The sequence below is a fragment of the Cololabis saira genome, chromosome 18 (genome assembly GCF_033807715.1).
Source record: "Cololabis saira isolate AMF1-May2022 chromosome 18, fColSai1.1, whole genome shotgun sequence".
NCBI classification, from domain to species: domain Eukaryota; kingdom Metazoa; phylum Chordata; class Actinopteri; order Beloniformes; family Belonidae; genus Cololabis; species Cololabis saira.
In genome coordinates, this window is record NC_084604.1 from 41,623,944 (window position 1) to 41,649,556 (window position 25,613).

Below are 25,613 nucleotides of genomic sequence, written 5' to 3' on the forward strand. Positions count from 1 at the left end.
ATTTCCATTTGTTTAAAGCACATTTTCTCTAGAAATAAGTAGAATAATCTGCCAGTGGAGCAAGTTTTTATTTCCTTGTAATAGGAAATAAACAATTGAAAATGATATATAAATATAAATGATATAGAAATATAACCTAATACCATGTTTTTACTCTGTAGCACTTTATTTCATTCAAAATGCTGAGTATATTGCAAATAAAATGTATCATATTGTTATTATTAGAACCTGACCAGGATGTGCACGGATGCAGGGCAGGACCAAGAAAGGGAAATAGAGAAAATAAACCCGTTGTCCTCATGTGAGGATTTGGATTTGACAAAGTTCAACAGCACATAGAAAGAAATAATTTAATTTCAACAAAAATTAGGTCCTACTGATCCCAAATAGTAAGGAGACGTAAGGTCCAGAACTCCCCGGTCCTGGACCGGTCCAGAACTCCCCGGTCCTGGACCGGTCCAGAACTCTCCGGTCCTGGACCGGTCCAGAACTCTCCAGAACTCTCCGGTCCTGGACCGGTCCAGAACTCCCCGGTCCTGGACCGGTCCAGAACTCTCCGGTCCTGGACCGGTCCAGGTCCAGGACCGGTTCTTACCTTGAACTTGTTCCCCACGCTGATGAAGCTCAGCTTTCTCTCCGGTTCTGGACCGGTCCAGGACCGGTTCTCACCTTGAACTTGTTCCCCACGCTGATGAAGCTCAGCTTCCCTGGACCGGTTCTGGACCGGTTCTGGACCGGTTCTGGACCGGTTCTGGACCGGTTCTCACCTTGAACTTGTTCCCCACGCTGATGAAGCTCAGCTTCCCCTCCCTGGTTCTGGACCGGTTCTGGTCCGGTTCTGCTCACCTTGAACTTGTTCCCCACGCTGATGAAGCTCAGCTTTCTCTCCGGTTCTGGACCGGTTCTGGACCGGTTCTTACCTTGAACTTGTTCCCCACGCTGATGAAGCTCAGCTTCCCTGGTTCTGGTTCTGGACCGGTCCAGGACCGGTTCTCACCTTGAACTTGTTCCCCACGCTGATGAAGCTCAGCTTCCCCTCCCTGGTTCTGGACCGGTTCTGGACCGGTTCTTACCTTGAACTTGTTCCCCACGCTGATGAAGCTCAGCTTCCCCGTCTTCTGCTTCAGGTCTTTGTTGTTGGACTCAAACAGTTCCCGGACGAACCGGTCCTTGGACTCGCTGACCAGCGTCTCCAGAGACGAGTGCAGGGCGTCGTTGTTCTTCTCCACAAACTTGCTCTGGGGAGACAGAGGTTTTAATAACGTTTCCTCAGAACCAGACCAGGTTCTGGTGAGGCCCGGTTCAGTCCAGAACCACACCAGGGTTCTAGTGAGGCCCGGTTCACCCAGAACCCCCCGGTCCCTCGTCTCAGACTCACCGTCTCGTAACAAACGGCTCCAGCGAAGTGTCTGACGATGAATCCCTCGTCGTCTCTCACGTTCCGGTGGACGGCCAGTTTGGACTTCCTGGGAACCTGCAGAACCAGAACCAGAACCAGATCTATCATCACTTTTGTATTTATGACTGTCTGGTTCCTCCTCCACTGCTTATCAATTAATTATCTCACAATATAACTGACAACCACAACTAGTCACAATTATAACAATAACTAAGTACCGGACTCTGCATTGCTGCAATCTCAAACTTCATCTACACACCCCCCCTTTTTTTTTATTATTTTTTTTTTATTTCACTTATTTTATTTTGGATGTACCATAAATCATGTACTGGCAGCAATTTAATATTTAACTATTTATGAGTATTTATCATGTACCACAGCAGGTACAACATAGCACTACAGCACTTTAGTTCTCAAATCATCCATTTCCCCAGCACAGTTTTTATCCTCATTAACTTTTATTGTGAATGCATATGCCATGTTATGTTATATATATACACCGGTATATATATATATATATATATATATATATATATATATATATATATATATATATATATATATATATATATATATATATATAATTATTATTATTATTATTATTATTATTATTATTATGTTCTTTTTTTTGTGATTGTTCTTATTGTTGTTTGTATGATTTTTGCTGATTACATCTGGCAGGGGGACTACCGGTGTAAACCAGCCTATGGCTGCAATCTGGGGGCATCTACATTAAAAAAAAAAAAAAAAAAATGCTGATTGATGTACATTGTCCCTTACCAAATAAAATAAATTGAAAAATTGAAACAGAGACGTGAACCGGTGCTGGACCAGAACTAGGGCTGGGCGATATATCGAGATTTTAATATATATCGATATATTTTCAAACGGGATATGGTACGAGACAATATCCCCGATTATTTAAAAAAAAATAAAAATTATGATTTTGATGTAGCTTATTTTGTGACAAATTGACTTGAATGTTTTATTTGAGATTTGCACAAATGTTTTGTTATTTGCACAACTGTCAACCTCAGTGGAAAAGTCTGCCTGTTACTGTCTACATTGTATTAATTACAGTGTATTTTAATTTAATTGTTATGCAGGAAAGAGATATTTGTTTTATTTCATTCAAGAAGCATTTTTATTCTATATATGCAGCAGTTTATTTTTATTTCATTTGTTTTATACATGTTGATATTGTGCAGACCTCTGTTAATAAAGGAACCTGTGTGACATTTGGCACGAGGCTTTGGATTAAAACTGACTGTTTTTTTAAGAAATGAAGCTAACAGAGATGCTAACAGAGATGCTAACAGAGATGCTAACGGAGATGCTAACAGAGATGCTAACGGAGATGCTAACAGAGATGCTAACAGAGATGCTAACAGAGATGCTAACAGAGATGCTAACAGAGATGCTAACAGAGATGCTAACGGAGATGCTAACAGAGATGCTAACAGAGATGCTAACAGAGATGCTAACAGAGATGCTAACAGAGATGCTATGCTATAATGCTTTGGGGGAAACTCCAATTATGTCACAGAAAAAATATGGATATATATCGAGTATCAACATTCAGCTAGAAAATATGGAGATATGACTTTTGGTCCATACAGTGGTGTAAAGTAACGAAGTACAAGTACTTCGTTATTGTACTTATGTAAGATTTTTGAGAATTTGTACTTTTATTGATACTTTAATCTTTCTGTACTTTTACTTTTACTTCGTTACATTTTCAAGGAAAAAAATCATACTTTTAATCCGCTATATTTAAAATTGGACACGTCGTTACTCGCTACAAATTAAAGCCATGAGAACAGCACAGCGGGGACTGATTTATGGTTCCGCGTTACACCGGCGCAGAGCACAGGCGTAGGGTACGCGGCGACGCACACCCTACGCCGTAGCCTACGGCGTAGGTGTGCGTCGATTTAAGGCGGACGGGAAGGAAGGGGGGCGAGTAAATTGCCCGTGATTGCCCGGTGGGGGGTCCGTGACGAGACACCTGGGGCAGACGGGGAGACTCGGCCTCCCCGAGAAGGAGCCGCAGCCACCGGGAGAGTTGCGACGCAGAGAAAGGCCGGAGGAACCGCCGTCGCGTCGAGTACCGATGAGGACTGAAGCCTGAATTATGGTTCCGCGTTAAATCGACGCAGAGCTACGCCGTAAGGTACGGCGTAGGGTACGCGGCGAAGCGCACCGTACGGTGCGCTTCGCCGCGTACCCTACGCCGTAGGCTCTGCGTTGTTGTAACGCGGAACCATAAATCAGCCTTGAGCGGCAGCCGACGAAATTAAAATGGGTTAATGGAAACAAACACTAAAGGGGTCAGAATAATATCACCATTATTTAGAGTTGTCAGCAAATTCTTGGATTCTTTATTTCTTTGCAATCCTTTTGAAAATAATTTTGTACTTTTTACTTTTGTACTTAAGTACATTTTACACCATGTACTTTTGGTACTTTATTATATTTAATTTGAGGTACTTTTGTACTTTTACTTAAGTAATTTTCTTAATGGGTACTTTTTACTTTTACTTAAGTAATTTTCAAGAAGAAAATTTGTACTTTTACTTAAGTACAATATTTTTGTACTTTTTCCACCTCTGGGTCCATATTACCCAGTCCTAGAATGAGTGATAATATATATATATTATAAACAGATGAGATTATATGATCTACAACAGATTTGAGTTACGTTCAGATGAAAGCCGCTCTAACGGGCCCGGTTCTGACCCGGTTCTGACCCGGTTCTGACCCGGTTCTGACCCGGTTCTGACCCGGTTCTGGTGGTTCTACTCACGCTGAGTCTGAAGTGGTTCTTGTGTTTTCCGTGAACCGTGTCGGTGAAGTGTTGGTCGCTGGGCTGAGGGAGACGGTTCTCCTCGTCCAGGATGTCCAGGATCCCCAACAACCGGGCCTCCACCAGGTCTGGGGAAAAAACAGGATCAGAATCAGGACCAGGATCAGGACCAGAACCTCCACCAGGTCTGTAGGGAGATCAGAACCAGAATCAAAACCTGGACCAGGACCAGAACCTCCACCAGGTCTGGGGAGAGACGGGACCAGAATCAAGACCAGATCAAGGGGAGGTGCGCTTTTTGGCGTCTAGCGTCGCCACGGTAACGCTTTTGAAAGAGAAAAGTAATGCGTGGTGTCGGAGGACGGAGACGCATATTTTGATGTATAACACACCTGGGTGCACGTTACGGTTCGGGCTGAATTAACTGTCGAAGGAATGGCATAAATTTCACCAAAATTACACGATTAATTCAAAATGGCCGACTTCCTGTTCGGTTTCGGGCATGACGCCAAGAGACTTTTCTTTAAGTTGCGACATGATACAGGTGTGTAGTGATTTTCGTGCATGTACGTCAAACCGTATTGTGGGGCTTGAGGCACAAAGTTTTCTAGGGGGCGCTGTTGAGCCGTTAGGCCACGCCCATTAATGTAAACCATTAAATATCACATTTTTCACCAGGACTGGCTTGGTGCAAAATTTGGTGACTTTTGGGGCACGTTTAGGGGAAAAAAAGCCTTCATTTTGTCTGAAAAATAAAAATAATTCCTACAGATACAATAGGGCCTTCGCACTGTAAGTGCTTGGGCCCTAATAATGATGAATAAAAGAATAGATGCTCTGATATTTTTATGAATAAATCATTAATATATATCTTTACGATCATCCACCATCTGTTGAATGTTTATAAAGTTCTGTTCAGATGTTAGTTTTATTCCCGAGATTCATCTGATCATAGATATGATCTCCTGGCTGGCTCGCCAATAAATCCTCTGAGGATGAATTTAAGCAACGTCTGGAGGGATTTTGGCTTCATTTTTGCTTAATAAATTAGCAAAATTGGTGCAAATTTGGTGCAAATTTGGAGCAAAATTTGGTGACTTTTGGGGCACGTTTAGGGGGAAAAAAGGCCCTCATTTTGTCGGAAAAAAAAATAGAAACGAGAAAAATTCCGACAGATACATTAGGGCCCTAGCACTGACAGTGTGTTCACGGTTGTAGCCAGTCATTTCCACCATTCGTCCCCGTGGCAAATCAATGCCAGACACAGAATCAGAACCAGCACACAAAATTGTGCACTTGGTGACAAGTTGTTGATATTTGGCATGTTAGTTATGGACATAAGGTTTTCAAAAACCACCGCAAACAAATGGTGACGCCCCCTAGTGGCCGGTTTGTGGAAAATTCAAAATGAATCAATGAGCGAGGCGATAACAACAGCATTGTAGGTGTTAGTGAGTTTAAATATGCACAGCTGACGGGCTCTGAGGGATCTAGACCCCGATCTTCACCCAAGAGGGATGCAGTTTTCTGTTTATTGGACAGGAATTGGACAGAGAAAGTGATAATCTACAACAATCTAGGACTAAGAAGCTGAGAAATTACCTTTGGTTTTTTCTGCGGGAGCCATTTTGAATTTTCTGCAAACCGGCCACTAGGGGGCGTCCCAGTTTGTTTGAAAACCTTATGTCCATAACTAAAATGCCAAAAGAAAAAATAAATGTTGTGTCCTGAAAATGCCCTAGATTCCCAAAACACAGCTTTAGTCTTTAGTCAGCCACGCACCTGCTGTTTATCATAACAAATGCCTGTTTTTCTGTGAGAAAGAGCCTGGTTCGCACGGGATTTTGGTCCCGTGTGAGCCGAGACTTATTTTGAGAGCTTGCGGACGGGGGGGGGGCGAATAGGCCTTCCCCCCTTCCGCAAGGTGCTGAGGGAAAGGTATAAAGACGTGATAGCCAGAAGTTCCGGTGAGAGTCTGCTGTGGGTCTAGTGCACGGACGCCCAGCGCGGTTTCTTTGGCTTACTCTGTATCAGGACTGTCCCCGGCTCTCCAGTCCTGTGTCGAGGTAAGATAGGCCTTAAAACCTTTGTAGTTGTGTGTGAGGAATATTGCTCTGCCATTTGTGGGGGATAACTCGACCCGTTATCCTAGCAAACTGGTAGTTTTGTGGATGTCTTCTATGTAAATGCTTGCTTTTTGCTAATAAATGTATTCATATCTTATAGCAAAGGCGAGGTGTGTGTGTGATTCATTTTGGTACAGCCGACCACTCCTAGAACCTAATTGAGATTTCTCCCAAAACAACTGGTCACCGAGTGCAGGATTTCCATGAATTCCAGCTAGAGTTTTATAGGATACAGGAGACATGAAGGAACCAGAACCACCGCGTTACTGATGTTTTAACACTTAAAAGACTGGGTTCCTGGTCCAGGACCAGGAACCCAGTCTCTGGTCCAGGACCAGGACCGGGTTCCTGGTTCTGGACCAGGAACCGGTCTCAGGACCAGGACTGGGTCTCTGGTCCAGGACCAGGAACCGGTCTCTGGTCCAGGACCAGGACCGGGTTCCAGGAACCGGTCTCTGGTCCTGATCCGGGTCTCGTACCGATGCAGTCCTGGTTGTCGACGTAATGGACCTCGTTGACCCCAAGTCCTTCCTTCTGGTACAGTTCTTGTTCCTGCAGGAGAAAACCACAACATTCAATCAGGGGGGGGGGGTTAGGGACCAGGACCTGGACCAGGACTGGAACCAGGACCAGGACCAGGACCAGAACCAGAACCAGGACTCACCTCCTTGAGGATCCGCTCGTTGAAAAACTGCTGCAGCTTCTCGTTGCAGTAGTTGATGCAGAACTGCTCGAAGCTGTTGTGTTCAAAGTACTCTGGAAGAGAAGAGAGCAGCGTCAGGGACCAGTAGAGACCCCCAGAGACCACTACAGACCTCCGGACCCCCCTACAGACCCCAACAGACCACTAGAGACCACTAGAGACCCCTGGTACCCCTGGTGTGTTCAAAGTACTTTGGAAGAGAGAAGAGCAGCGTCAGGGCAACAAAACTGGACCCCCGGACCCCCTAGAGACCACTACAGTCCACTAGAGTCCACTACAGACCCCCAGATCCCCCTACAGACCCCCAGAGACCCCTGGTACCACTGTTGTGTTCAAAGTACTCTGGAGACCAAAGAGCAGCGTCAGGGCTAGGCCTGTGTTGAAAAAATCGATTTCCCAATTCTAAATCGATTCTCATATTAATTCCTAAAAAATCGATTCATGTGTCTAAAAGATCGATTTTTTTTTTTTTATTTAATTTTTTTTATTTATTTATGTATTTGTTTTTTTCCATCATTACATTACAACTTTTGGTTATTTTTTTGTTTATCCCCAAAAAAAGGAATATTTTGTTGGACACGAGAATAACTGGTTCCATGTTTTTGCCTTTAAATCTGTTTAAAGGTATGAAAACATTCAAGTGTTAGGTTATAATTGCACAAATTGTCTATATTTCATTACTTTATATACTGTCTTGGGGTTACATTTGCAAAAAATGCTAAAAACCAAATTCTCAAAAATTAAAAACCAAAATAGACCGAAAATGGAACAAATAAAAACGGAATGTGGGAAAAAATAAAACTGATTTCCTCCGTCTCTGTTTCCGCCTGGATCTGTTTGGTAATTCTGACCCACGATGTTTCTGAAAGCAGTTATAGTTATGTATATATATATATATATATATATATATATATATATATATATATATATATATATATATATATATATATTATATTTATACAGTTCTATCAGCATTCTGGGAGCTGATTGGTCCTTACAGCATCATTAGCTGCAATACTTGCTGTTGAATCTCAATATAATACTAGTATTAATATGTTGCAGAACTACAGTCATATCATTCATGCAACAGCTGAAAAACTGTTTTATTAACACTAACCCAAATCAATATCAGATCGAATCAAATCTTGATAATCGATTCTGAATCTTAAGAATCGGAATTGAATCGATTCTTTTTTTTTTTTTTACTTTATTTTTCTATGTGCCACACCATAGTGACGCTCAGTATAACAAAAAAAACAAAACAACAACTAATATACATATATAGACATAAGGCAGACACCAACCTCAACATATACACAAAGAGAAAAAATAAATAAATAAAAAAATTAAAAGGACATATCTAAACAACAAACACAAACAAAGCAAAGAGAGGCCTAACATGCATTTAAATACCGTCTAACCCCCTGTTACCTCCCTCCCCTAAACATCCCTTACCCTTCACTATCTTTTATGTATTAGCCAAAATTCATATTTTCACAAATCCTTATTTCCATTCTTATTTCATAAACACAACTAGAGGGAGAGAGACGCACCATGAGAGCACGTAAACAAACAAGTACATGACAATACCTCCAAAGATAAAAAGATAATAATAAAAATAAATAAAATAAATTAGTGCTGGCCAACGATTAAAATTTTTAATCTTAATTAATCCATGATTTCTGTAATTAACTGCGATTAATCGCATATTAATTGCAAATTTATTCACACATTTTGTGCTGTTCTAAATTACCTCAAGGTATTTTTTTTAATGTTTTTAATACTGTTAACAACGTGAGAAAGGGCAAATATGCTGCTTTATGCCAATGTTTATTCAACTTTCCACAAATAAAGCTTTTGACCTGAATGTAACATTCCTTCATAAATACAAACACAATGTAGTCCCAACTTTACACTTGGAAAGACTAACTTAAGATTCCTGTTTTAAGCAGCTCAGTGTAAAACAATGAACCATATGCATCACAAACATTGTACAAGAAGTGCATTGGTCAGTTACATTTTCCCTGTAATTATGTCTCTCATATGGAGGAAAATAAAAGGCTCAAAAAATATCCCCTTCTCCTAAGTGGGTTAAAAACAGGGGGATACAAAAAATAAATCACAAACGAATAAAGTGCACATGTAACGGAACGGGAGTAACTCAGCCGTTTCCTCACCTGAATCCTCAGTGAGAATCGCAGTGTGCGCCCGTCCGTCTGTGTGCGCGTGTGCGTGTGTGTGTGTGTCTGTGTGTGTGTCTGTGTGTGTGTCTGTGTGTGCGCGTGTGTGTGTGCGCGCGTGCGTGTGTGTGTGCGTCCGCCCGTCTGTGTGCGCGTGTGTGTGTGTGTGCGGGGGGTTTGAGTTATATGTTTTATGTAAAGCGCTTTGCGTTGCATTTCTTATTTTGTAAGAAAAGCGCTTAACAAATGCAGTTTGATTTGATTTGACTCGTCCCTTTTTGCAAGCTGCTATCCAGCGTTGTCTGATTTTGACGAGGGGGGGCGGAGCAGCGCTGCGCTCTCTGGTAATTAATTTCAAATCGATGGTACATGTAAATAACTCCAGTCTTGTCGCTTTTCATTCTCCATCTTTCAGTTCACCAGACTTTTCCTCGAACTACGGGTGCCTGAAATGATATGCGCCTTTTTTTTCTTTTTTTTTTTTTTAAATGTGCGTTGAAAAAATTGTCGGCGTTAAGAGAACGTTAAGTTAACGCGTCGTTAACGCTTTAAGTTGGACAGCCCTAAAATAAAATTAAAGTAAAAAAAAAAAACATTAAGTGCTCCCCGTTCAGTTGTTGACTCCTCCATATTATTATTATTATTATTATTATGATTATTATTATTATACTCCTCCATATCCGTCAAATAATGCATTGACCGCCTCAGTATTGAGAGTACTAAGCTTTTAGGTGCATTTAGATCTCTTCATGTCTTAAGCTATCTTAGCATTTCACCCCCATTTTTTATATAGCTCTCCCACTTAGCCACAGCATGTGTCTCATCCCAAGATTTCCTCTGATTTTATACGTTAACTGCTCCATTTCTTTTACTTGTTCCATTAAGTCTCGCCATTTCTCTAAAACTGGACTTGATTTCTGAAGCCAGTTTTTTTTTACGAGTTTAAGAGCTGTTATTCTTAAAATTATTATAAGGTACTTATCATCAGTTTTAACTATCTCTTTTGTCATTTTTCCTAACAAAGCAAACTCATGATCGATATTTAAGTCCAACTTCAAAATACAACAGATTTCTTTACAAATACTTGACCAATACGTTTTCAGAATAGGACAGGACCAGAAGATGTGACTGTAATCAGCATGGTTTTTACCACAATCCCGCCAACATTTTGATGTTGCTGATTGCTGGAATTTAGCTTGTTGGACAGGTGTTAGAAAATATCTCATCTGAATCTTCCATGCATATTCTCGCCAGAACAGAGATGCAGTTGTTTTATGTGAGGATAAACGTATATCTTCCTAATCGGGTTCAGATATAATAAGATAATAAGATCGTCATCACTTTCTAAGATATTATATAATACCGATATATGATGTTTAACATTCACACATTTATAGTTCTTAACTAAAAATTGAATTCTCTAATTGTTTTCTTCTGTATATCACTGTTTTCCAGATAACTTCTAACTTGTAAATAACCAAAGAAATGATTGGATGGCAGACCATGTTCTTGTTGTAATAATGTAAATTCCACAATACCTTTTTTATCTATTAACTGTCCGAATATACTCAATCCTTTTTTGCTCCAGATTTTAAATATACCCACTTCCTTGTTCGGTCTAAAGTCCGGATCTTTACTTATTTCTCTCAATAGTAACAGTTCATTTTGGATCTTTAGATCTCTCCTTACTTTATTCCCAGCAGTAAGTGTATTTTGAAACCATTTATTATCTATTTTTTGTTTGTTTGTTTGTTTTTGCTAAGAATGGAAGAAGTTTAATCTCTCTGCTTTGAAACAGTTCTATAGACCTCCATTTTGCTTTTATATCATCATTTAGTTATATTTGTAATACCTGTATTTGGGCTGCATAAAAATAGTTCTGCAAATTTGGGAGAGCAGTCCGCCAAATCTTTTGGCCAATTTAAGTGTTTTCATTTTAACCCTCGGCTTTTTACTGTTCCATATAAATTTAATTAACATTCGATCCCAACATCTAAACATAACTGGACTAACAAATAAGGGTAATGACTTAAATAGGAATAAAAGTCTAGGAAGTATATTCATCCTGATAGTATCAATCTTTCCAAATAACGACAAAGGGACTAAACTCCATCTATTTAGATCCTGTTTGATTCTTATTTCAAGTTTATCATAGTTACACTTATATAATTGTTCTATATTCTTAGGTATTTCTATTCCTAAATATTTAATTTTCTCTCTATCCCATTTCCATGGGAATCCATTTTTTAACTCTATAGGAATGGGTTCTCCTAAGCTAATCGATTCACATTTTTGCATATTCAATTTATACCCAGATACTGTACTATAATCCTTAATATTAGTCATTAGAGCCGGAAGAGTTCTTTCTAGTTTAGTTAAGTATAAAATAATGTCGTCTGCATACAATGCTAATTTATGGTGTGTACCTGCAATTTCTACCCCTTGTATTTCCTCATTCCTCCTGATACTAGCAGCTAGTGGTTCAATACATAAGGCAAAAATGAGTGGTGAGAGAGGGTCTCCCTGTCTCGTACCTCTTCTAAGTTCGAAGGAGCTTGTTAGTGTTCCATTAGCTCTGACTTGTGCTTTTGAGATTCCATACATAGTCTGTAACCAAAAAATAAAAGTATCACTAAAACCAAAGCTTTGACAGGTCTCAAAAATAAAAGGCCAGCCCACTCTATCAAATGCCTTTTCTGCATCTAAGGTGAGTATGAGTGCCTGCCTTTCATTTTTATGTACTTGTTCTATTATATTCAATGTACGTCTAACATTATCTGATAATTGTCTATTTATGACCCTGTCTGGTCTAAATTTATAATATCAGGAACAATTTTAGCTAATCTGTCGGCTTTGAATCGATTCTTGACATTTGAATCGATCCTCAGCCCTAGTCAGGGCAACACAACCCCTACAGACCCCTAAAGACCCCCCAGAGACCACTAGAGGGTTCCAGCTCTACTAGTCCTGGTTCCAGGTCTAGTCCTGGTTCCAGGAGTACTAGGAACTGGTTCCAGGAGTACTAGGAACTGGTTCCTGGTTCCAGGTCTACCTACCGAACCCGGCGATGTCCAGAACTCCGATGAAGTTTGCCGAGGACTCGAAGGGGAAGCACTGGTTGACCCGGGTCACCACGTGGTCGAACAGTCGGCTGTAGACGGCCTTGGCTAGCGCGTCCCGGGCGCTGTTAGCCTGCTCCACCTTCAGGGGGACCCTAGACCAGAACCAGAACCAGGGTTAGAACCAGGACCAGGGTTTAGAACCAGGACCAGAACCAGGGTTAGAACCAGGACCAGAAGCAGAACCAGAAACCCTGAACCAGGAGGTGGGGGGGCGGCTCTTACTTGATGACGGTTCCCTTCACGCCCCCCGCCGACGTCAGCATGACCCTGGAGGTCAGGCTGACCTTCAGGTCCTGAACCTGGACCAGGACCAGGTGCAGGGTTCCTGGTTCTGGTCCAGGTTCAGGTTAGGGCTGGGCGATATATCGAGATTTTAATATATATCGATATATTTTCAAACGCGATATGGTACGAGACAATATCGTTTGTATCGATTTACAAAAAAAAATAAAAAATAATAATTTTGTTTTACATTTTTTTTTTTATGATTTTGATATAGCTTATTTTGTGACAATATGACTTGAATGTTTTATTTGAGATTTGCACAAATGTTTTGTTATTTGCACAACTGTCAACCTCAGTGGAAAAGTCTGCCTGTTACTGTCTACATTGTATTAATTACAGTGTATTTTAATTTAATTGTTATGCAGGAAAGGGATATTTGTTTTATTTTATTCAAGAAGCATTTTTATTCTATATATGCAGGCAGTTTATTTTTATTTTATTTGTTTTATACATGTTGATATTGTGCAGACCTCTGTTAATAAAGGAACCTGTGTGACATTTGGCACGAGGCTTTGTATTAAAACTGACTGTTTTTTTAAGAAATGAAGCTAACAGAGATGCTAACAGAGATGCTAACAGAGATGCTAACAGAGAAGCTAACAGAGATGATAACAGAGATGCTAACAGTGATGCTATGCTATAATGCTTTGGGAGAAACCCCAATTATGGCACAGAAAAATATTGATATATATCGAGTATCAACATTCAGCTAGAAAATATCCAGATATGACTTTTGGTCCATATCACCCAGCCCTAGTCCTGGTCCAGGTTCATGAGGGGTGGGGGGGTTTCTTACTTGATGACGGTTCCCTTCACGCCCCCCGCTGACGTCAGCATGACCCTGGAGGTCAGGCTGACCCGCAGATCTTCCTCTTCCAGGCCCAGCAGCTCCGCACAGACCTGCAGGGTCTGGGAGGACTGGTTCCTGATGGTGCAGCCGCCTGCAAGACAAGGGGAAGGGCAGAGAGGGGAAAGGGTTAGACCTGCAGGAGGGTCCGGGTCCCAGGGACCCACCAGGGACCCACCAGGGGCCCATCAGGGACCCAACGAGGACCCACTAAGTCTCTCAAAGAACTTCACCACCAAATGGCAGGGAAAAATGCAAGTCATCCCGCCAGGCCCTGGTATACGCTCGTTATACCACAGGCAGCCACGCAGCAGCTGTGGCTACAAACGTAGCAGCCGTGGCTACAAACGTAGCAGCCGTGGCTACAAACGTAGCAGCCGTGGCTACAAACGTAGCAGCCGTGGCTACAAACGTAGCAGCTGTGGCTACAAACGTAGCAGCTGTGGCTACAAACGTAGCAGCTGTGGCTGCGACGCGGAGTGATATAATGAGCGTATATCACGGCCCCCCCCAGGGCCCCCCCTCACCTGAAGTGCTCCCGGCCTCCTCAAAGTCCACGTTCCCCAGGTGCAGGACTCCTGCCACCACCCTGAACAGGTCCAGCTTCTCCGAGTCGTCCAGGCCGATCTTCTTCATGGCCACGCTCATCCTGCTGAAGTCGCCCAGGTCGTCCAGCAGGGGGTCCTGCAGGGGCCCGGCCTTGGAGTGCTGGAGAACCGGGAGAACCGGGAGAACCGTTAGCAGAACCAGAGACACGTCAGCAGAACCAGAGACACGTCAGAAACTGGTCTCTTGGGAACTAAAACCACCAGAAAGGGACTAGAACCAGCAGGAACTAGAACCAGCAGAAGAACCAGAACCAGCAGAAGCAGGAAACACCGACAGGAGCAGATCAGAACCAGCAGCTTCAGCCCAGAAGAAGAAGATCAGAGATCAGAACCAGAACCAAACACACACACAACCAGAACTTCACCTCCACATCCTGACGGTTGAAGCAGTGAGGAGAAATAACAGCTTTTAGGAGAAAATCAGCAGCAAAATAAACTCTTCTTTTCCAGTTAGCAGAAATTAGAAACTGATCTCCGACTGATCCCTGAATAACAGTAACAGCCAGTATCGGCCAGTAAAAGCAAGTAACGGCCAGTATCGGCCAGTAAAAGCAAGTAACGGCTAGTAACAGCCAGTAACAGCTAGTAAGGGCCAGTAACAGCTAGTATCGGCCAGTAACAGCTAGTAATGGCCAGTAACAGCTAGTAACGGCCAGTAACGGCCAGTAACGGCCAGTAACGGCCAGTAACGGCTAGTAACGGCCAGTAACGGCTAGTAACGGCCAGTAACGGCCAGTAACGGCTAGTAACGGTTAGTAACAGCTAGTAACGGCCAGTAACAGCTAGTAACGGCGGGTAACAGCTAGTAACGGCCAGTAACAGCTAGTAACGGCCAGTAACAGCCAGTAACAGCTAGTAACGGCCGGTAACAGCTAGTAACGGCCAGTAACAGCTAGTAACAGCCAGTAACAGCTAGTAAGGGCCAGTAACAGCTAGTAACGGCCATTAACAGCTAGTAACGGCTAGTAACGGCTAGTAACAGCCAGTAACAGCTAGTAATGGCCAGTAACAGCTAGTAACAGCTAGTAACGGCCAGTAACGGCCAGTAACGGCCAGTAACGGCCAGTAACGGCTAGTAAGCTTGAGAAGTTCAAGGTGTTCCAGGACGATCCCTGGATCAGAGATCTGGACCCGGTTCTCCCGGTTCTCCAGGTCTGGACCCGGTTCTCCAGGTCTGCACCCGGTTCTCCAGGTCTGGACCCGGTTCTCCAGGTCTGGACCCGGTTCTCCAGGTCTGGACCCGGTTCTACCCGGTCACCAACTCACCTCTGGACTCTTGCGGTTCTGCAGGATCTGCTTGTTCGTGTCTTTGGTGGCGAAGAAGCGAGTGCAGCCTCGGTTCAGGTACTAGAGGAGAAGACAACGTCAACAATCACAATAATAACAACAATAATAACAATTCATCCTCTGTTCAGGTACTAAAGGACCAGACGAGAGCCGTCAACAATCACAGTAACGGTTGGTTAGTAAACTAAGAACTCGTACCCTGAACGTGTCCGGCGAGCCGAGGTCAATAGTAATAACAGTATTAAAGGAGCTTGAGGCTCCTTTTAAGAAATGAGACTCTCTAGCGTCACCCTTCACCACGACGGCCGTTGGGGGTACTGCAGCCAACAGTGAAGCCGGCACGGGAGAACGGGGAGAACGTGCATGCAGCGTCATGTGACGTCACATCTGCAGGACAGCGCGGGAAATTCGGGACCGAATTGCAGCACATTTTGCAGCAACAGCCTGTTCAAGGCAACGGAGAGATACACTAGAGGAAACATTCTTTTGGGTTTGGAACGCTTCATCTGACATTATTACTAGAAAACCTAAAATGTATACGCATTTTTTTCATAAATCCTGCCTCAATCCTGCCTCAAGCTCCTTTAACAGTAACAACAGTAACTAGACACAAAATTCCCTGGAAATTTTGAAGTGCCACGGGACTACTGCCGGATGATTTTGATGACATTTCCTATATCAAACCATTCAAGTTATTGCAGAAAATAGGTAATAGGCTAACAGAACAGCTAACAAAACCGCTAACAGGACCGCTAACAGAACCGCTAACGGGACCGCTAACAGGACCGCTAACGGGACCGCTAACGGGACCGCTAACGGGACCGCTAACGGGGGTATTTACTGTGTATTTACTGTGTATTTACTATGTATTTCCTGTGGTGGGTATTTACTGTGTATTTACTATGTATTTACTGTGGTGTGTATTTACTGTGTATTTACTGTGTATTTACTATGTATTTACTGTGGTGGGTATTTACTGTGTATTTACTGTGTATTTACTATGTATTTCCTGTGGTGGGTATTTACTGTGTATTTACTATGTATTTCCTGTGGTGTGTATTTACTGTGTATTTACTGTGTATTTACTGTGTATTTACTATGTATTTCCTGTGGTGGGTATTTACTGTGTATTTACTGTGTATTTACTATGTATTTACTGTGGTGTGTATTTACTGTGTATTTACTGTGTATTTACTATGTATTTCCTGTGGTGGGTATTTACTGTGTATTTACTATGTATTTCCTGTGGTGTGTATTTACTGTGTATTTACTGTGTATTTACTGTGTATTTACTATGTATTTACTGTGGTGTGTATTTACTGTGTATTTACTGTGTATTTACTGTGTATTTACTATGTATTTCCTGTGGTGGGTATTTACTGTGTATTTACTGTGTATTTACTATGTATTTACTGTGGTGTGTATTTACTGTGTATTTACTGTGTATTTACTATGTATTTACTGTGGTGGGTATTTACTGTGTATTTACTGGGGGGTTCCCCCGGAACCATCAGATTGCAGGACTGGGGGTCGGCTAAGGTCGAAGCTCAGGGATCATATTTCAGTCATGTGACCAGTTCTGGCTGAATGAGTCAGCAGCTGAACTCTGGTTGCCCCGGCAACAAGAACCTCTGTTTACAACCTTTCAGTTTGGCTGTGAGAAAAACCCAGATTTTGTGACAATTTCTCAATTAACCCCGATTTGTGAGAAAACCGTAGCTCCTAGCAGAAAAATTAAAACATCGTGAGAGACACAGAACCCGGCAGATTCTGACAATCTTAATTTTATTAAGATATTCCTTAAAATGTGTTAGTAACCGCAGTGCGAAAAGAAAAATGTGAGATTTTTTTGAAGAAAACTTTTGATTACATTAAAGTCAATGACCGAGGCAGGACTTCGCGCCGCTTTAGCCCTCCCCGTTTAAATTTTGTGCATACCCCGCCTGTCAAAGTCACATTTTATGAATCCCAACACCTATGTCTACATTCTGACCAAAAATTATTTGTCTCCTTTTTACGGTTTGGCCGTGAGCTCGAGTTACAAATAAAAATTAAGGCTATTTTTTTACTCTTTCCCGCTCTCTAGCAATTCGCAGCCTCACTCTAGATTTGACAAAAAAGTGATTTCCAGTCCTCGCTTGAGTGCTCATATATTGAAAACTGTACATTTTAGATAAAAACTGTTTCAGGTTTGGAGAGAGAAGAGAAGTTTCCCTCCGTTTTGAAGTTTGAATGACATTTCTACGTGCAAGTATGAGAAAGTTAGGTGACTCCGAAAAAAGGTGAATTTTGTGTTTTTTTCTCGACATTTTCCCATCCACTTTGAATGGCGCCATACAAATACATGGGAAAATGAGTTCCCCATTAGTTTGGAAATTTTGAAATGTATTTGCATTTCGTGCAAAAACTATTTGTGCAATCGCTCTGAAAATCCACAGGACTGTAGTTAAATTCAGGCCCTACAACTTTCTAAATCGGTTCAGAATTTTTCGAGCAACAGTGTGCGAGTGGTGAGGCCCCAAAGTTTTCCGGATGGCGCCAAAAGCGCACGTTTTTGCACGTTGCGCAAAAACTTGCACGCCAATCCCTAATAAAAGTCATACCACTCGATTCCCGCTTAAGGCGCACGTTTCTACGTTTTTGCGTTTTCTCAAAGTTGCGGGACTAGTTACGCGCCGAAGTTTGTACGGAAGAATAAATAAATAAAGAAGCCTGAGCAATAATAACTCCTCCTCCATTGCGAAGCTTAATGGAGGAGGGGTCCCACGTGGCGCAGCCGTGCCACTAATAACAGTAATAACAGTTAGGGTCAGAACTTCTCGTACCCTGAAAGTGTCCGGCGAGCCGAGGTGCAGCTTCTGCCGGATGTCCTCGCTGGCTCCGGCACAGAGCCGGTAGAAGATGTGGTAGTTTCTCTCCTCGGAGCTCTGGGTGCAGATCCTGGACTTCTCCAGCAGGTAGTGGGACACAAAGCCTCCTACGACCGTGTTCTGACCCGGAAACATGAGACAGGAGGTTAGTAGAGACCCTAACCCCAACCCTAACCCTAACCAGCAGATCCTGGACTTCTCCAGCAGGTAGTGGGACACGAACCCGCCCACCACCGTGTTCTGACCCGGAGAAAAGAGACCAGAGGTTAGAACCCTAACCCCAACACTAACCCTCTCACCCTAACCCACCTCCCCACCCGCGCTTTCTCAAAGCGCTCCCGCCAGAAACCCCCCAACAACACACATTCGCATAAATGGTCGCGAAAATACGGTAATTAAGTATTTAGTTAATTAATTAAATGTTTATGTGTACGGATGCTTTTTGTTGATTACAGTTCCGCCTTCAACACCATCATACCAACCAGACTGGACACAAAGCTGAGGGACCTCGGCCTGCACCCGACCATGTGCAGTTGGACACTCAACTTCCTGTCTGACCGCCGTCAGCTGGTGAGGAGGCAACATAACATCTGACCCCCTGACCCTCAACACAGGAGCCCCCCAGGGCTGATCCTGAGCCCTCTCCTCTACTCACTGTACACACATGATTGTACAGCCACACACAGCTCCAACGTCATAATTAAATATGCGGATGAAACGGTGCGTGATTGTATGTCTGTGTCGGTGAGAATGCGGTATGGAAGGGTCCTGCCATGGAGGATTTGAGCCTCCATTGGCAGGACATCAAAAACTTAATAATTTATCAATATTATATTATACAAAGATGGTTATTATTATTAGTATTATTATTAGTATTATTATTATTATTATGTATAGTATATTATATTATTATTAGTATAGGTATCGGATAGGTGAATGGATGAATGAATGGGATGCCTGGGTCTGGGGCCCTCCGTTGTCGGGCCTGCGCGGGTGTCGCCTTGTTGGGGGGTTCCCTCTCTCCGGGCCCGTCTCCGGTCCCCCCCGCTGCCTCTGCGGCGGGGCGCCCCTCTGGTCTTGGAGGGCCACTTTCGTGGGGGACGGGTGCGCCTGCCCGCGTCGGCGGCCGGGGCGGCTCTGTCTCTCCGGGCAGGCTGGCCCCCTGCCGGGTGGGGGTCGTTGGCCTGAAGGGTGGGGGCCTCCTGGCCGCGTGTCCGGCCCGGACCGGGTGGCCGGGGATTGCCTGGGTCGCGGTCCGCCGCCGCGGGATCCCTGGCTGCTTCTTTCCGCGCCGTGGGGGCCCCGCCCGCGGGCTCCCTCGGCCGCCGCCGGGGGGGGGGGGGGGCCTCGCAGTCGGTGGGTTGCCTCCCTCCTACTTCTCCCCTCTGTGGGGTTGCCGGTGGCCTGGGTTCCGGGCTCTTCCTTGTCGGCCTCTGGTCTCGCGGGTGGCGGGGTTGCTCCCCCCCCTCCCCCACTATAGATACACTTCAGGTGGAGCTTTGCTTGGTTTATTACACACACACACACACACACACACACACACACACACACACACACACACACACACACACACACACACACACACACACACACACACACACACACACACACACACACACACACACACACACACACACACACACATATAGTCACTTAGTCACATGCATTTACACACACACACACACACACACACACACACACACACACACACACACACACACACACACACACACACACACACGATCATATACATACACACACACACACATAGACATACACACTGGCTTGTTCACCTGCATGCTGGTTCTCTAGTTTTTGGGTTTAGGTAGCGGTAGCGATAGCTTAGCTCAGACTGCGATCAGATATCAAGATTTAGGTTGATTGCTGTTCGTGTTTTGGTTGGCTCCGTGCCGGTTTCGTGCTTTGTTTGTGGTTTTTTGTTGCAGATTTCCAGTGCTTGACGTGTGTCTCCGTGTGTTCCTGCTTCCTGGATTGGCAGTGGATGTCGTCACCCCCCCCCCCACCCCCTCCCCCTCCCCCCCCCCCAAAAAAAAAACAAAAAACACTGGGTTTGTATGTGTATATTTATGTATGTGTACGCATATGTGTGCGTATATATATGTATATATTACATATAGTAATAATGCACATATATACACTTTTGGTTTCTACCGTCATGGTATCAATCAATAATATGTGTGCAGACAAGGTAAAAAAAAAAAAAAAAAATGCGGATGACACGACAGTCATAGGCTTGATTGATGACGATGACGAGTCGGCCTACAGAGCAGAGGTCGGGTCACTGACACAGTGGTGTCGAGAAAACAGCCTGGCTTTAAACGTCAGCAAGACCAAGGAGCTGATGGTGGACTTCAGGAGATCAGAGAGAGAGTACGCACCTGTCATCATCAATGGTGCTGCTGTGGAGCAGGTCAAAGACTTCAAGTTCCTCGGAATCTACATATGGAGGGACCTGAAGTGGCTACACACACCACAAAAGTGGTGAAAAAGGCCCAACAACGGCTCTACTGCCTGAGGCGTCTGAGGAATTTCAAAGTGAGCCCCCGCATCCTCAGGGCTTTCTATACGAGCACCATCAAGAGCATCCTGATGAGCGGCACCACGGCCTGGTTTGGAAACTGCACCGCCGCAGAAAAGAAAGCACTGCAGAGGGTGGTGCGAACAGCACAGCATCGTGGGAGGGGAGCTTCCACCTCTCCAAGAACTTTACGTGAGACGTTGTGTGGCTAAGGCCCACAACATTATCCGGGACATCCATCACCCCAGCCATAGCCTGTTCCAGCCAGAGCCTGTTCCAGCCATAGCCTGTTCCAGCCATAGCCTGTTCCAGCCATAGCCTGTTCCAGCCATAGCCTGTTCCAGCCATAGCCTGTTCCAGCCACTGCCGCAACCACGGCCGGGCAAACGGTACCGGTGCATAAAGAGCAGCACCACCAGATTTCTGAACAGTTTTTATCTGTCAGCAAACAGATTACTGAACAAGACTTAGTTCTTGTGAAAGACTGAACTGAAGATTTTTTTATATCACATTTATCTGTTCTTCTATTCTCTTATTCCACATACTGTTTTTATGCTTTTATTCATGCACTATGCACTTTGTTTGCATGTCTATCTTTTAACTGCAAATGATGATGAGCCTGCACAAACAAGTTTTTTACCCATGTTACTACCAGTAATATGATGTAACAATAAAGTTGATTGATTGATTGATTGATTTAGTTAATTAATTAAGTGTTTAGTTAATTAATTATGTGTTTAGTTAATTAAGTGTTTAGTTAATCAATTAAGTGTTTAGTTAATTAATTACCTTCTCGTTGAAGTGAATCTCCACAAACTTCCCGAAGCGGCTGCTGTTGTTGTTCCGGACCGTCTTGGCGTTTCCAAAAGCCTCCAGTAGGGGGTTGGCTGGGGGACGGAGGGGGAGACGTTAGAGGACACTAGAGGACACTGGGGGACACGTTACCATGACGACGGCGTCTTACCCTCCACGATCCTCTCGTCGATGTCCTGCCCCGTCCCGTAGGACGTGGTCAGATACCTGCAGGGACAGAGACACAATGTTGAGAAAAAAGTCAAAATGTGAATAAAGTTGAAAATAAAGTTGAAATGTTGAGAAAAAGGGGAAATTTCGTGAATAAAATCGAAATTTCGCCTTATTTCTCAACATTTCAACTTTATTCACAAAACTTTGACTTTATTCTTGAAATTGTATTTCAATAATCATTAATCTTGACATTTTGACTTTTTTCTCAAAGTGCACAATAAAAAAAAAAATCTTCCTCTCAAATATTGTTTCTCCTCATGAACCTGATTCTCCTCCGTAAACCTGAGAGTCAAAGCTCTGATTAAAAACACACACACACACGCACACACGCACGCACACACGCACGCACACACGCACGCACACACGCACGCACACGCGCACGCACACTAATGCACGCACGCTGGTTAAATAAAGGTAAATAATAAATAAATGTTTCCTCACCGCAGAACGAACTTGGTGTTCTCCGTTTTTCCAGCCCCGGATTCTCCAGAGACGATGATGGACTGACTCATCTTCAGAACCCTCATGTCCCGGTACGCCTTGTCCGCTGGAGGAGAGACCAGGGTTAGACCAGAACCCCAGGGGTACCAGAACCAGCAGGACCCAGTGGGGGTTAACCAGAACCAGAACCAGAACCAGGACCAGAACCCTCCCCGTCCCCCTCACCGATGGCGTAGACGTGCGGCGGCAGCGTCCCCAGGGACCGGCCCCGGTACTTCTGGATCGTCTCCGGGGAGTAGAGTTTGGGAATGTCGTAGTACGGATTCACCGCAATCAGGATGTTGGCGACAAATGTCTGCAACAGAACCAGAACCTTCACAACCAGAACCTTCACAACCTTCAGAACCAGAACCTTCAGAACCAGAACCTTCAGAACCAGAACCAGAATGTCGAGAAAAAAAGTCAAAATGTCAAGAAAAAAAGTTGAAATGTTGAGAAAAAAGTCAAAATTTTCGTGAATAAAGTTGAAATGTTGAGAAAAAAGTCGAAATGTTGAAGGTTCTGCACGCAAAACGCACGCCCGCACGAAAGAACGAACGCACGAAAAAACGCACGCAAAAACGCACGCAAAAATGCACAAAAAAACGCACGAAAAACGCACGCAAAAACGCACGAACGCACGCAAAAACGCACGCTTGCACGAAAAAACGCACAAACGCACGCAAAAACGCACGCTTGCACGAAAAAACGCACGCTTGCACTCAATACGCACGCAAAACGCACGCTCGCACGAAAAAACGCACGCTCGCACGGAAGAACGAATGCACGAAAAAATGCACAAAAAAACGCACAAAAAAACGCACAAAAAAACGCTCGCAAAAACGCACGCAAAAATGCACAAAAAAACGCACGAAAAACACACGCAAAAACGCACGAACGCACGCAAAAACGCACGCTTGTACGAAAAAACGCACAAACGCACGCAAAAACGCACGCTTGCACGAAAAAACGCACGCTTGCACTCAATACGCACGCAAAACGCACGCTCGCACGGAAGAACGAATGCACGCAAAAACGCACGAAAAAACGCACGAAAAAACGCACAAAAAAACGCACAAAAAAACGCACAAAAAAACGCACGAAAAAACGCACGAAAAAACGCACGCAAAACGCACGAAAAAACGCACGCTTGCACGCAATACGCACGCTCGCACGAAAAAACGCACGCTTGCACGCAATACGCACGCAAAACGCACGCTCGCACAAAAAAAAACACACGCTCACACGCAAAACGCACGCCCGCACGAAAGAACGAACGCACGAAAAAACGCATGCAAAAACGCACGAACGCACGCAAAAACGCACAAAAAAACGCACGCAAAAACGCACGAACGCACGCAAAAACGCACGAAAAAACGCACAAACGCACGCTTGCACGAAAAAACGCACGCAATACGCACGCAAAACGCACGCTAGCACAAAAAAACGCACGCTCGCACGAAAGAACGAATGCACGCAAAAACGCACAAACGCACAAAAAAAAACGCACGAAAAAAATGCACAAAAAAACGCACAAAAAAACGCACAAAAAAACGCACAAAAAAACGCACGCAAAAACGCACGCAAAAATGCACAAAAAAACGCACGAAAAACACACGCAAAAACGCACGAACGCACGCAAAAACGCACGCTTGCACGAAAAAACGCACGCTTGCACTCAATACGCACGCAAAACGCACGCTCGCACGGAAGAACGAATGCACGCAAAAACGCACGAAAAAACGCACAAAAAAAACGCACAAAAAAACGCACGAAAAAACGCACGAAAAAACGCACGCAAAACGCACGAAAAAACGCACGCTTGCACGCAATACGCACGCTCGCACGAAAAAACGCACGCTTGCACGCAATACGCACGCAAAACGCACGCTCGCACAAAAAAAAACACACGCTCACACGCAAAACGCACGCCCGCACGAAAGAACGAACGCACGAAAAAACGCATGCAAAAACGCACGAACGCACGCAAAAACGCACAAAAAAACGCACGCAAAAACGCACGAACGCACGCAAAAACGCACGAAAAAACGCACAAACGCACGCTTGCACGAAAAAACGCACGCAATACGCACGCAAAACGCACGCTAGCACGAAAAAACGCACGCTCGCACGGAAAACGCACGCCCGCACGAAAGAACGAATGCACGCAAAAACGCACAAACGCACAAAAAAAAACGCACGAAAAAAATGCACAAAAAAACGCACAAAAAAAACGCACGCTCGCACGCAAAACGCACGCCCGCACGAAAGGAGAAACGCACGAAAAAACGCACAAAAAAACGCACGAAAAACGCACGCAAAAACGCACGAACGCACGCAAAAACGCACGCTTGCACGAAAAAACGCACAAACGCACGCAAAAACGCACGCTTGCACGAAAAACGCACGCCCGCACGAAAGGAGAAACGCACGAAAAAACGCACGAAAAAACGCACGAAAAAAACGCACAAAAAACGCACGAAAAACGCACGAAAAAACGCACGCTTGCACGCAATACGCACGCTCGCACGAAAAAACGCACGCTCGCACGCAAAACGCACGCCCGCACGAAAGAACGAACGCACGAAAAAACGCATGCAAAAACGCACGAACGCACGCAAAAACGCACAAAAAAACGCACGCAAAAACGCACGAACGCACGCAAAAACGCACGAAAAAACGCACAAACGCACGCTTGCACGAAAAAACGCACGCAATACGCACGCAAAACGCACGCTAGCACGAAAAAACGCACGCTCGCACGGAAAACGCACGCCCGCACGAAAGAACGAATGCACGCAAAAACGCACAAACGCACAAAAAAAAACGCACGAAAAAAATGCACAAAAAAACGCACAAAAAAAACGCACGCTCGCACGCAAAACGCACGCCCGCACGAAAGGAGAAACGCACGAAAAAACGCACAAAAAAACGCACGAAAAACGCACGCAAAAACGCACGAACGCACGCAAAAACGCACGCTTGCACGAAAAAATGCACAAACGCACGCAAAAACGCACGCTTGCACGAAAAACGCACGCCCGCACGAAAGGAGAAACGCACGAAAAAACGCACGAAAAAACGCACGAAAAAAACGCACAAAAAACGCACGAAAAACGCACGAAAAAACGCACGCTTGCACGCAATACGCACGCTCGCACGAAAAAACGCACGCTCGCACGCAAAACGCACGCCCGCACGAAAGAACGAACGCACGAAAAAACGCACAAAAAAAACGCACGAACGCACGCAAAAACGCACAAACGCACAAAAAAACGCACGCAAAACGCACGCTCGCACGAAAAAACGCACACGGTTCCAGCAGGATCCGGTTC

General features: G+C 44.3%; 1 protein-coding gene across 7 annotated transcripts in view; it reads right to left on the reverse strand.

Annotated features, from left to right (window-relative positions):
- LOC133464461 (unconventional myosin-VI-like) overlaps positions 1-25,613 on the reverse strand; it is a 73,561-nt gene that overhangs the window by 30,107 nt on the left and 17,841 nt on the right. For all 7 annotated transcript variants that reach the window (XM_061746460.1, XM_061746466.1, XM_061746465.1 and 4 more), the window contains exons 5-18: positions 22,465-22,594; positions 22,240-22,345; positions 21,737-21,792; positions 21,562-21,659; positions 18,189-18,353; positions 15,343-15,423; positions 13,996-14,176; positions 13,418-13,562; positions 12,271-12,428; positions 6,996-7,087; positions 6,811-6,883; positions 4,206-4,333; positions 1,379-1,474; positions 1,074-1,238 (exon numbers count right to left, since the gene is read on the reverse strand). In XM_061746460.1, the coding sequence (XP_061602444.1) occupies positions 1,074-1,238; positions 1,379-1,474; positions 4,206-4,333; positions 6,811-6,883; positions 6,996-7,087; positions 12,271-12,428; positions 13,418-13,562; positions 13,996-14,176; positions 15,343-15,423; positions 18,189-18,353; positions 21,562-21,659; positions 21,737-21,792; positions 22,240-22,345; positions 22,465-22,594 (1,674 nt within the window). The remainder of the gene's footprint in view (positions 1-1,073; positions 1,239-1,378; positions 1,475-4,205; positions 4,334-6,810; positions 6,884-6,995; positions 7,088-12,270; positions 12,429-13,417; positions 13,563-13,995; positions 14,177-15,342; positions 15,424-18,188; positions 18,354-21,561; positions 21,660-21,736; positions 21,793-22,239; positions 22,346-22,464; positions 22,595-25,613) is intronic.